Source organism: Sugiyamaella lignohabitans, chromosome A, assembly GCF_001640025.1.
Source record: "Sugiyamaella lignohabitans strain CBS 10342 chromosome A, complete sequence".
Classification (NCBI taxonomy): Eukaryota; Fungi; Ascomycota; class Dipodascomycetes; order Dipodascales; family Trichomonascaceae; genus Sugiyamaella; species Sugiyamaella lignohabitans.
In genome coordinates, this window is record NC_031672.1 from 77,922 (window position 1) to 90,130 (window position 12,209).

The 12,209-nt window shown below is 44.8% G+C and overlaps 4 protein-coding genes and 1 non-coding gene across 5 annotated transcripts; 3 read left to right on the plus strand and 2 right to left on the minus strand.

Moving 5' to 3' along the window:
* Positions 1 to 810: 810 nt before the first annotated feature.
* On the plus strand, positions 811 to 2,715 carry TMN3 (Tmn3p; the record flags this gene model as incomplete). Its single annotated transcript, XM_018879986.1, has 1 exon — positions 811 to 2,715. One exon carries the CDS (start codon positions 811 to 813, stop codon positions 2,713 to 2,715), a length of 1,905 nt encoding a protein of 634 aa, XP_018734285.1.
* A 551-nt stretch (positions 2,716 to 3,266) lies between these two features.
* On the plus strand, positions 3,267 to 3,348 carry AWJ20_31 (the record flags this gene model as incomplete). Its single annotated transcript has 1 exon — positions 3,267 to 3,348. It is a non-coding gene; the product is annotated as a tRNA-Ser (tRNA).
* Positions 3,349 to 9,134: 5,786 nt separating this feature from the next.
* Positions 9,135 to 9,341, minus strand: FDH1 (formate dehydrogenase (NAD+); the record flags this gene model as incomplete). Its single annotated transcript, XM_018880206.1, has 1 exon — positions 9,135 to 9,341. One exon carries the CDS (start codon positions 9,339 to 9,341, stop codon positions 9,135 to 9,137), a length of 207 nt encoding a protein of 68 aa, XP_018734286.1.
* Positions 9,342 to 9,423: 82 nt separating this feature from the next.
* Positions 9,424 to 10,290, minus strand: FDH1 (formate dehydrogenase (NAD+); the record flags this gene model as incomplete). The annotated part of the gene is made up of 1 exon (XM_018880307.1): positions 9,424 to 10,290. The coding sequence occupies one exon, from the start codon at positions 10,288 to 10,290 to the stop codon at positions 9,424 to 9,426; it is 867 nt and encodes a 288-aa protein (XP_018734287.1).
* Positions 10,291 to 10,920: 630 nt separating this feature from the next.
* On the plus strand, positions 10,921 to 12,192 carry DSD1 (D-serine ammonia-lyase DSD1; the record flags this gene model as incomplete). The annotated part of the gene is made up of 1 exon (XM_018880410.1): positions 10,921 to 12,192. The coding sequence occupies one exon, from the start codon at positions 10,921 to 10,923 to the stop codon at positions 12,190 to 12,192; it is 1,272 nt and encodes a 423-aa protein (XP_018734288.1).
* Between the last annotated feature and the right edge of the window lie 17 nt (positions 12,193 to 12,209).

Here is a 12,209-nt window from a genome sequence, read left to right on the forward strand (position 1 = left end):
CTAATTGGCAGAAATAGCATTTTTCCGACCCATATTTTATTGTTATTGCATTCTGTGACAAATAAGCTAGAAACTCGGTAAATGAAAATTAGGTAAATTAAACTGTCGTATAAAGCATTTACGATATATCGATCTATGATATTTCATGCGTCTCAGGCCTAACAACAGCACACATCTCACAAGCGCATTTTGAACTTTAGCCTCACGATAATAACGGGCCTGCCACGCGCCACGACAACGAAACACCTGAGCAATAGCTTAAGCAACGCGCTGAAACTTAAAGTGGAAACGTCTGAAACACTAAGGCTAGCAAAGAGCTATAACTAACGAAGACCACCAATACCAATCGTACTGGATACATTATTTATCAGGCTTACGGGGGGCCTATTTTTGATACGACGTTTTCGTTTCGGTAACTTTTCGGGTTCGGGCTCGGTCTTTGGTATTGACACTGGACTTTGTTAGGTTGGCTTGTGCAATTTCCAACGTTGCGATTGTTTTGATCAGTCAGTGTCATTATATACATTTTTGAACAAGCCTTCCAGCTCAGTAAGGCTAATTGAAACCCTGACTGTCGGTGCATCTGTGTAGTGGGCTCTAGTCACGATCTAGCCCCTGGTGCTTCTCTTCTAATTTACTGGAATTTTTTTCAACACTTCAATTTTAGACTTTTGGAAAGGTGCTGTAAGCACTCTAGCAGCGCTTGAGATGTCTCCAAAATCACATTCTTTTTTTACACATGACATGAGTCGTCTGCCGAAAGTAGGTGGCATTTCCGCTTTTTACATAAGACTGATATCTGTACTTTCCATGGTCATGGTCTGTGAAGGATTTTATATCCCCGGCTGGAGTATCAAATCATATAAAGATGGTGAAAAGGTCCCTCTATTTGTCAACAAAGTGACCAGTGATACTACACAATTACCATATGCTTACTACGATTTACCGTTTGTTTGCAAACCTTCAAAGGATGCAGAGCGAGTACCTCTTAATTTGGGTGAGGTTCTGTTAGGAGATAGAATCTGGGGCTCTGATTACCAGATCCACCAGGGTAAACAGGTAGACTGTGCCGAGCTTTGCACGGCCAAAGTCGATAAAGCTGCCTTAGAGAGGGCTCATGAGCTTGTTTCGTCTAATTACTTGGTAGAGTGGATTGTCGACAATCTTCCAGGAGCTACTGCATTCATCTCAGTCGACAGATCAAAACGATACTACGCTAGTGGATTTCCTCTTGGAGTTGTTGATGAAACAACTGGTAAGACCTATTTGAATAATCATGTGAGCATCATATTGAGATACCGCGAGAGCTCTCGAGACAAGGGCCGCAATGTGATTGTTGGTTTCGAGGTTTACCCCAAGAGTGTGTCCACCGACAGCAAAAAGTGTCCTGGAAACAACGATAAATTCCAGCCATATCTGATTGATCCTGAAAAGGAGAATGATGAAATCCGATTCACATATACGGTTTTGTGGAGAGAAGACAAGACTGTAGAATGGGCTGATAGATGGAGTCTGTACTTTAGTTATTTGACTCACAGTAGCAAGGCTCCCAAGGTGAACTCCCTACATTGGCTGGCAATTGTCAACTCGTTGGTTATCGCTTCATTGCTCACTATTCTCGTTGGAGTCGTTCTTGTCCGGACTCTTTCCCGAGATATTCAAAGCTACAAGAAGATTTCGTCGAAGCAAGGAGATGATGATCTAGTTGGCGAGCTAGACAAGGATATGTTAGAGGAGGAGTCAGGTTGGAAACTGGTATATGCTGATGTATTCAGACCACCTGTATTGTCCAGCGTCCTGTCTTCATTAATTGGCTCTGGTATTCAGATCTTTGTTATGGCCCTGGCAACTATTGGTTTTGCTTGTTTTGGTGTGTTGAACCCTAGTTATCGAGGTGGATTGCTGAGTTATGCTTTATTTATTTTTGCTTTCGCTGGAGGCTTCGCTGGTTTTGTCACTGCCCGTATTAACAAGTACATGGGTAATGAATATCATTGGTCTCGCAGTGTATGGCTTACTGCAGTGTTGGCCCCTGCCTCGGTACTCATCATTGTCCTTACACTTAATCTGTTTGTCTGGTCAAGTGCGTCATCTTCTGCTTTGCCATTTGGCACGATCGTAGCTTTGTTCTCAATCTGGCTTCTGATCTCATGCCCTCTGGTCGTCGTAGGTGCCATCATTGGCAACAAGCGCCAGGCTTCTCCTCCTCCAACTCGTATTTCGGCCATCCCAAGACAAATTCCTAATAATGCCGGTTATAACTTGGTAAGAAGTACTCCATTTGCAGTTCTTGCTGGTGGACTACTACCTTTCGCTGTCATTTTCGTGGAATTGGTGACCATTTTCCAGTCTCTGTGGCTCGAAAAGTCTGGATATTACTATATGTACGGATTTTTTGGCGTTGTTTTCATTGTCCTGGTCCTCACTGTTGTGGAGATGTCGATTCTCACCACATACATCCTCCTTAATTCAGAAGACTACCGTTGGTGGTGGCGTTCATTCCTTGTTGGAACTGGCTCTGCCTGGTGGGTATTCCTTTACAGCATATACTACTATTTCACCAAGCTCAATGTTGACGGGTTTATCTCTGCCCTTTTATTCTTCGGCTATACGCTATTGGGATGCCTGGCTTATGGACTTGTCACAGGCGCCATTGGTTTCTTATCGTCGTATGTTTTCGTCTTCCGCATCTATAATGCAATCAAAGCAGACTAAAGACATGCTGACAGAAAAAAAAAAGCTCTTGTATTAATTTAATTACTCATATAATTAACCAATACCCGGTTGGTGGCCTGCCTCCGGTGGCTGGGGCTCTTGCTTCGCAGGAGACTGCTGGCACCGTCAATGCAGCGAAAACCGATGGCCATACTCTGCATATCCATTGCATGATCTAGACCCGTCCTGAATAAATAGACTGGAAACATAAAGTAAAAATGTGTAAAAAAAAATGGTAGGTTGGCCAGTTTAATCCTCTATGTGTTACACCCTCGTATGCCACGTTCTAGACAACATAATTTCAAAACTATCACGTCAAAATCAACTGGGAAACCCCTCATAGGCGTTTTGGATGAGCGGTTAGGGCGGCAGATTCGATATTTTGACTTTTTTGCTAATCTCGAGCCGATTTTTTGACGGCCCTGGCAGTCTCCTGCTGAGCAGGAGCCACAGGGTTTGGGGCAGAGCCCCAGCCGCCCCGGAGGCTGGTGCTCTCAGTTTTGTATTAATCTCAGATCGCGATGGTCAAGGTGATAAGATATGCATTCATAGGCACTATGGCCGAGCGGTTAAGGCGAAAGATTAGAAATCTTTTGGGATTTTCCCGCGCAGGTTCGAGTCCTGCTGGTGTCGTCATTTTTTTTCTCGTTAACCGAGTTTATTTTTTGCGCTAAAATGGACAGAATAATAAGTTTTCGAATTAGCGGTAGCTTTATCTGAGATGGAGGTACAGTTTATTCCCTGTTTCTGGCTGGCATGGAGCCTCGGTAGACGTCGGTGCTGCTGTATACTACACAATCTACACAACCTGCACATAGATACAATAAAAAAAATTAGATTACAAATAAATAGAATAAATAGATAAAAAATCGATCAATCACCTAACATGATGAGTTCCAAACAGTAAATCAACAATAAGGATAAATGGTATACAAATTACTCGGACAACAGCAAAGATGGCTTCTATGAGCAAGACCAAATAATACATGAACCAGAGAATAAAAAACAATGCAACATAAATAGCGGGAGTTCTCAGATAATAGAATTCAGAGGCCGAAATCTGATTGATAATGTCGACAATAAATAACAGGGGAGCAAACCGACTCATAATCTCAAGAATATAATCACCAACCACAGTAAAGGAAATTTCATAATTAGGCTCCATGGGTGCGGGTTGCTTCAGGCTACTTTTAAGAACTTGGCCATTGGGAAGAACAGTACCCCTCTGTCGTTGAGAGGCGCCAGAAGACCAATCTCTAAATAAATTGAAACCAGAATTAACAATCGACTTCCACTTGACTCCGTTGCTTGCAACTTGGGGTTTAGGAAATCGCACTGAAGGAGAACCAGTACCAGCAGGATACTCCTCGGTAAACCGACTATCATTAGGATCAACCCATACTTCCTTCTGTTTCTTAGGTGGTTTAGGAGCAAATACACCAGGAGCAGGCCCAGCTGCACCAGTATCTCTGAAAATTACATTACCATAATCAGGAGTAGGTAGCACAACAGGCTGTGGAGCAGCAGTGAAGTTGGGATTCTCACTCATAAGCTTACCGACCAAGTCAGTTGGGTACTCGGGGGTTTTGGAACGGGCAAAAGTACGGACAAAAAAGGCGGGCTTGAAATTACTACCAGACCCCGAACGGGCTCGCTGTCCCGACGAGTTTGAATTATTAGCAACTCCTTGGGCCGTAGCAAGCTCAGTACTGGTTAACTTAGGAGAACCAGAGTTGGAACCAGACGACGTACGACGAGTTCGATTAGCCAAAGGTACAGCGTTGCTGATATAGTCACGTTTGCTGCTCTTAGATTTGGTTCTCGATCTGGACGATTGGTCTGGAATAGCTTCAGAGGGGGATACCACAAAGTTTGGCTTGACCGATTGAGGGCCATCCATTGCCGAGGAAGACCCAGAGCTAGTACTCCGAGTGGCATTAGAACTGAGAAACTCACCCATAAACCTATCATAAGTAGAAGCAGACACCGGATCAGGATCCGAAGCAGCACCTCTAATACGAGGACTATAGTCCAAACGTGTGCCATAGTCCAAATCATCATTCAAATCAGTGCCAGCAGGCACGAGCCTTGGTGAAGCATAGGGGGACAAAGACTTTTTCTTTATCCTTGGAGAACCAGAGTGTGTATTTAGTGAAGAAGTAGGACCATAACCGTAAGAAACGACATCATCGTGGAAAGTTGGAGAGGGCATAGCTGTATGCTATATAAAGTTGAATCCCAGCAGAGGTTTAGCTTGACGAAAATCAGATCAATCAGAGATAGGAGAGCAGCTGGAATTAGATATTAAAGCTGTAGTATATGGGGCGTGTGCGAGTTACACTCGAGTTGTAGCAGCAATAAGCAATAGTGGTAATAATCACCAGAAGGTTGTTGAATAAGAAGTACTATTAGCTGGATCAATGAATCAATGAATCAGTAGTCAATAGCAGTATCCTAGTAGTCACTGTATAAGAACAACAGAATAACAGAATAGACCAATAATTAAAGCACAAGTCAGAAAACAGTATCACAAATAAAAATAATCACAATTGGAAAAAGATTTGGTTGTCAATATTGATCTATGACATAAATCAAACAAGAGCAAAACAACCAGACTTTATAGTGACAAACTTAATTGACCAAAACTATCGGGATCCGAGCGCCACGAGGAAATAGGGAGCAAAAGTATGTTGATGACTCCTCAGCTGGGTGTGCAGCAGCCAAGTAGGCTTGACGTTATGGTATTGTGTAAGATGCTGTTGGTGGAGGTGGTGCTGCTAGGTAGACCCTGTGATACAGTGATACAGCAATGGCAGATATTATTGTTTTGATAAGACAGTAAAGCTTAAATCACCCACCACTCAGATCTTGTTGGATACTTGCGTGCTCCGATAACACCGAGTCGGGATCAGAAACAGCCAATGTGATGGCTTAGAAGGGGCTCAGCTCGTTGTTAATTGGATGACTTATTAGTGTCGTAAAGTGATGTGAGTAGTTAGTTACAAGTGTAGTTTGGTGGTCAGTCGTATTAGTAGTAGCACCTGTAAAAATCGAAGTTTATTATTAACTTGTATTTTCTTTTATGTCTCTCTCATACATGCATGCTTTATGTACAAACCAGTTCTGGTAAAGCACAATAAGCGGTAAGCACGGTTAGAGGCGGCGGCAAGCAGCTCATAGACTATAAGCAAATTGATATAATTATAAGAGAAAAACAAAAAAAAAAAAAGCAGATATAATAATCAAGGCATATATGATAAACGATAATAATAGAATGGCAAATTACATCAGCTGGCCCATAGAATTGCCCCAACGCTGTATAATAGAATATACCAGATCATTCCGGAACTTACCAGAAACAAACTGAACAACAAACACACACAGATAGGCACGTCAGTTGCGCATTCACTGCCAATCCGAAGAGATTGACCAGTGGTGGTGTTTAGTTTCTCTGTTTCCGTGATGTCTGTATCTGGGTTTCTGTATCTGGCACTGGGTTTCTGTATCTGTGGTTATGTACCTGGGGTTCTGTGCCTGGGTTTCTGAATCTGGATTTCTGAATTTGGGTTTCTGTGTCCGGACTTCCGGTGACGGAGGCCCTTAACTGTTCCGTAACTGTGTTCTGTATTCTAACTATGTTCTGTAACTGTGAACTTCTCTAACTATATTCTGTAACTATGTCTCTCACCCTAGTCTCTAACTGTGGTCCCTAACTACTCCCCCTGTTACTGCATGTACTATGTTGTTTCTGAATGTCTGGCGGGTTTCATCACGTCACTGGCTTGGCCTGCTTGTTTCTGGTAATTGTGCCCAATATTTTCTTGACGGCATTCCAATTACAGCACCCCTTTTCTAATACCCATTCAGTATGTAGCTAATTTTCTTTTTGTTTCCCTTTTAGTTCCTATTACAAAACCATTGCTGGTAAAGAGGTATATACTAGCAAAGAGCCCAAAGAGCGCAAAGAGCAAAGGGGAAAACTAAGGGCAATGCGCAATCACAACAGCGATCATAGCGCAACTCCAAACGGGCCGGCAATCCACCAGTACCGACAAAGTAGTCGGGGCTGCATATCGAATTGCTTCGTAATCTGTAGTAGGTGGCCACGTATGGAATAGTGGCCATCCCAGGTGTTTAACCAGGTGCCTAACCGGGTGGGTTCCTAACCGGGCGAACCCCCCAATCTGCTGGCCGGCTGCTAGCCAGGCTGCTAGCTAGATACGTCAGCAGCGACAATGGCCTTGTTTCAATAGGTGCTTAAAGCAGGGGCAATCAGCGTGTGACACCTGCAGTCCAATCCACGGTGCAAGCAACGGTGTCCAGGCCGATCCCTGCCTATACCGAAGGCGTTTTGTTACTATGTTTACTGGTTTTACTTGTTTCGGTAATCGACCCCGGACTAGGAAGCTCTCTCGAGAACCGACGGTCTACGGGCCAACGTACACGGAACAGCAGTAGCAACCCGGGTGAGTGAGCGGGCGGGGTCGGGGGGTTGTGCCTCCGGCGGCTGGGGCGCTGCCCCAGACCCCGTTGTGCTCGCTTCGCGAGCGGCGTATGGCGGTTAGCATCGCTCGGAATGAAGTTAATATAATAATATCGCCGGTGGGGATCCCCACACTGTTTGCGAAGCGACCACAACGGGGTCTGGGGCAGCGCCCCAGCCGCCGGAGGCACAACCCCCCGTCCCGTCGATAACCGCACGAGGCACATTGTGAGATACGAGGACGACCCGGGTCAAGCTTGGAGTCAGTGCCAAACATACCCTTCTCTATTGGACTTGGCGCATGCGCTGAACCATGTGCAGCTCATGTGCTTCTCTGCAGTCATGTATATGTAGGGTCAAAACCTTAATTGAGGCGGTGGCCGAATCCCATATTCAATTGTGTCCCATATTTATGACTCTGCAGTAGTAAGGACCCTTTCTGTGGTCTTTGTATCAACGGTTTAGAGTTGTTGGCTTGTCACAATGCAACCGTGTTTCAGACGACGGTTTTCTTTATTCGACATCCTTGACTTCCTTGACACAAGCTAGCACTGGCGCATGACGTAATTGAAGCCCGCTGGCTGCTGCTGTCTGTCATGGTGTGGGATATGTAGTAATCGCATGAGCGTATCTAATTATGAACATGTCGATGTAATACGCCACCACACTGGTGGCATAACGAGTCATTCTAGCGATTTTTTGGTTAGAATGGCCGCGGCACACGCTTTTCGGCCAGTTATACAAATGGCTGTCTGATACCGCTGATAGCATCATTCACTGCCCGAAGTCATTTGATACCATGCTATCCAGTTTCAGATGACCGCCATTCTCTTAGGATATTATTTGGGACTTCAATGTCGTTGCGCCATCTCTTGCCTTTTAGTAACATCCGATAAGTCCGAACTACACACCACCGATAGTTCTTCAAGTAGATTGGTAGATAGATAACAGCTCGATGAGCCCGATCCGTAGGTTATCCGTAGGAACAATCGGTCCAATTGAGAGAAGTAGTGGTCATGTCATTTTTAAGATCGATCCGTGATAATATTATTTGGAAATATGCTAGAGTATGCTGAAATACGCAGGGAGCTGGTGGAATATGACCTAGCTGTACTGCCTCGCTGCAATACTGAAACTTGGTTGGTACCGCCGAGTACATGACTACATGACCGCTGCCAGTTGCTTATAAGAGAAATCATGCAAGGAACTGATGCACACCCCACCTGGTAGCATTATATGCACAGTACATCATGTTTCATGCGAGCTTATCTGACCCCCAGCTGCGGAAAAGAAATTTAACTTACCTAGCCGTTATCCCATATGCATAATGACTGAACTATCAAGTTATAGTCAGTCGGACCATTTTCATAGATGACACCTCGTTCCACACGGTGTGAATGAAACAGCCAATGGCTTTCAGAACAATGGTCTGTTAGAGTTTTTGGCCCTGATCCAACTCTAACCAGTAGAAGCATTAGCTGAATGAAACAGAAACGCCCTGCTGCTCACTGTCATTTGGAAGTGTTGCTACCTGTCGTTGTTTCATCTATGTCATTGTGCTTCCAACGTTAGCCCTGGCCCAATTGTCTATCGCGACTAAGGTTAAGCTTTGGCTCGGCACTCAGCTTTGTGTACCGCTGTTTCAGCCTACACTCACTTTCTGTTCTGGGCATTAATTTAAACTTCACAACGACCCGTTGCCGAGGAACACAGCTGATATCTGCAGACACACTTTGAAACAAGTGTCGACTCGAGTGCCATGCTGCCAGGGCTCTGCCCCAGACCCCGTAGCTCCTGTAGTCTCGTCGCGTAACGACTCGAGCGCAGCGAGAGGAGCTGCGGGGTCTGGGGCGGAGCCCCAGCCGCCGGAGGCAGGTGCCAGGAGAGGTGTTAATTGGTGTATATTGTGGTATATGTCTATCGTAGGTGAGTGAGCTTATTTGAGCTTCTTGTCATCGCCGTAAGAACGGGTTCCGTAGTGGCCATCAATGACAATGACATCTTCGGGACGGTAGTCGAACTTGCCGGAGAGGTACGATTGCAAGATGTTCTTGGTTCCGAGAGCGTATCTTGCCTGAGCATCCAGCGAGGTGCCGCTGATGTGTGGAGTCATGGCGTTACCTGCTCCGTACTTGTTGAACATGCTTCGGAAAGGGTGGTCAGCAGGTGCAGCTAAGTGTTGTTAGTAATTGGATGTGGAATAGGATGAACAGTCAAGGAATTTGTTAATACTTACGTTGAGGGAATGAGGTGTCACCACCATAGCCTCTTAATTGACCAGATCTAAGAGCGTCAGCAACGTCTTGGGCGACGACAATGGCTCCTCTGGCGGTGTTAACCAACCATGCACCTTTCTTCATCTTTGAGATCAATTCCTTGTTGAAGAGGCCCTTGGTGCTCTCGTGGAGTGGACAGTTGATGGTTACAACATCACACTGAGCTAACATGTCTTCAAGCTTATCAACACGTCTGGCACCGATTTCCTTCTCAAGTTCTGGTGCTAATGGTTGATAATCGAAGTAGAGCATTTCCTTGGGGTTGAAAGGCTTGACTCTTTGAAGAACTCGGGTACCAATTCTTCCAACTCCGACGGTACCAATGACTTTACCTTCAAGATCATAAGAGTCTTTGGCAACTGCAGCGACATCCCAGCCACCACTGACATACTGCTCGTGAGCAGGGACAAAGTTTCTGACAAGTACCAACATGGTCATAAGAACATGTTCGGCAACGGATTGCACGTTGGATCCAGTAACTTCAAGAACGGCGATTTTTCGCTCATTGGCAGCAGCCAGATCAACATGGTCAGAACCAATACCAGCTGTGATACAGATCTTGAGGTTCTTAGCCTTGTTGATGCGCTCTCTGGTAATGTAACCAGGGTGGAAAGGAGTGGTGATGACAATTTCAGCGTCAACAATGTGCTTGTCGAGTTCGGAATTCTCACCGTCCTTGTCAGCGGTAGTGACAAGTTCATGTCCTTGGGCCTCTAACCACTTACGAAGTCCAAGCTCATTTTCGGTACAACCGAGAAGCTTGGGTTCGTCTTGGGCGTGTTGACCAGCAGAGTATAAAACAAGCAAGACCTTCATTGTTGGAGTTGTTGAAAAGAATATGTTAATTCTTGAGAGAAGTGTGTTATAGCGTTGAGAAGATTGTTATTTGCACAAACGAATTTGTTAGTGATGATTCAAAATTTTAATTAGGAGACAAACAGTCTCCTTTTATAATATTGAAAGTGTACTCAATCTCACGAACCGGAGTTGGAATCCCTGTATTTAGACCAAATACCAATTTCTAGACCTCCGCTTCCAGCGGATTTCCGGGAACCGTTGCATTCTTAATTATTGAGCCTCTTCAAAATAACGGTCCGGCATTTCTTCCCCGCATATTACAGTACTGATCATCAGGCAGTACCCTGCATGTTCACGATGCCGCACATGAATTAGTGTCCGGAACTTTATTAGGCACATTTCCGGAAATCAAACCAGCCAACCTGTGGGGCTCAAAAGCCCTTCCAAGTCGGAAACCTGGATATGTACACGGGTATCTGGAACGGCCGGGCTTCAGGAAATCCGTCTCTGCTTGGCCTATAGAAAGGCCTGGGTCTCGATTTTCGTGCGATATAGAACGGCAACAAATTAGCCGCTTAAGCGGTTGTTCCGACGGATATTGACCGCACCAATGTCTGGACCCAACCCCACGAAACACTGTCTAAGGAAATGAGTAAACAGTTCAGGAATTTCTATCCTCAAGTGGATGTCGAAGCACTGAGGCAAGAATACATTGGTAAAAATGTTCTTGATCTGCCTACTCCATCCTTCATAGTTAATAAAGATACAATTGAACGCAATTGTCTTCACATGATCCAGGGAGCTAAAAACATCAAAGCTAGCTTTCGACCCCATCTAAAGACACACAAGACACTAGAGATAACAAAGTTCCAACTTGGTGATTATTCTACTAAAGTAGTAGTGTCCACTCTGAGAGAAGCATGGAGTTTAATTCCATTCTATGAGCAGGGCAGAGTACGAGATGTATTGTATGGACTTCCTATTGTCAAGTCCAAAATTCCGGAGCTGGATGATTTAAGTACATACGTAGACACATTGAGGATATTAGTTGATAATATTGATCAATTGAAATTACTGCAGGAATATGGAAGAGAGAAGCCGTGGCATATTATGATCAAAGTTGATATGGGCACCTCGCGAGCAGGATTGCACTACCAGTCTGAAGAATTTAAACAACTGGTTCAAGCTAGTGTTGATGAGCACTCTGATGTGGTGACCCTAGATGGGTTCTATTGTCATGCCGGCCACTCTTATAGTTCTCATTCTTCAAAAGAAGCTGAAGATTATCTCTATGATGAGATTGTTGCTGGCAATGTTGCGGCTGGATATGCCAAATCTATTGTTCCAAGCGGAAAATATCTAGTCTCAGTTGGTAGTACTCCCACAGGACATGCTTCAGCAGAAATTGCTCTCACTAAGATTTTACCTGTCTCTGATAATATTGATGAGATCGAGTTGCATGCCGGTAACTACGCTCTTTGCGATTTACAACAGTGGGCGACCGGGTGTATTTCCGAGGATAATATAGCTTGTCGAGTATTGGTAGAAGTTGCTTCTACGTATCCTGGAAGAGGTAAATCGGAGCTCGGGGAAGTGCTAATTAATGCAGGAGTTATTGGATTAGCAAGAGAACCTGGTCAGCTCCCCGGTTTCGGACTCGTGTCCAGCAAACCATATGACAATTGGTATGTGGACAGAGTTAGTCAAGAGCATGGAATTCTTACTCCTTTTACGGAATCAACTGTAGCTAGTATTCCCAAACCTGAACAAATTGCAAAAGAATTTCCACCCCTAGGAACTAAACTACTGGTCATTCCCCAGCATGCTTGTATTGCATCAAACTCTTACCAATGGTATTTTATTACCGACGACGAGGGTAAAATGGTTGTCGACGTGTGGGTTCCATGGAGGGGCTGGTAAAACCAGCAACAAAAGTT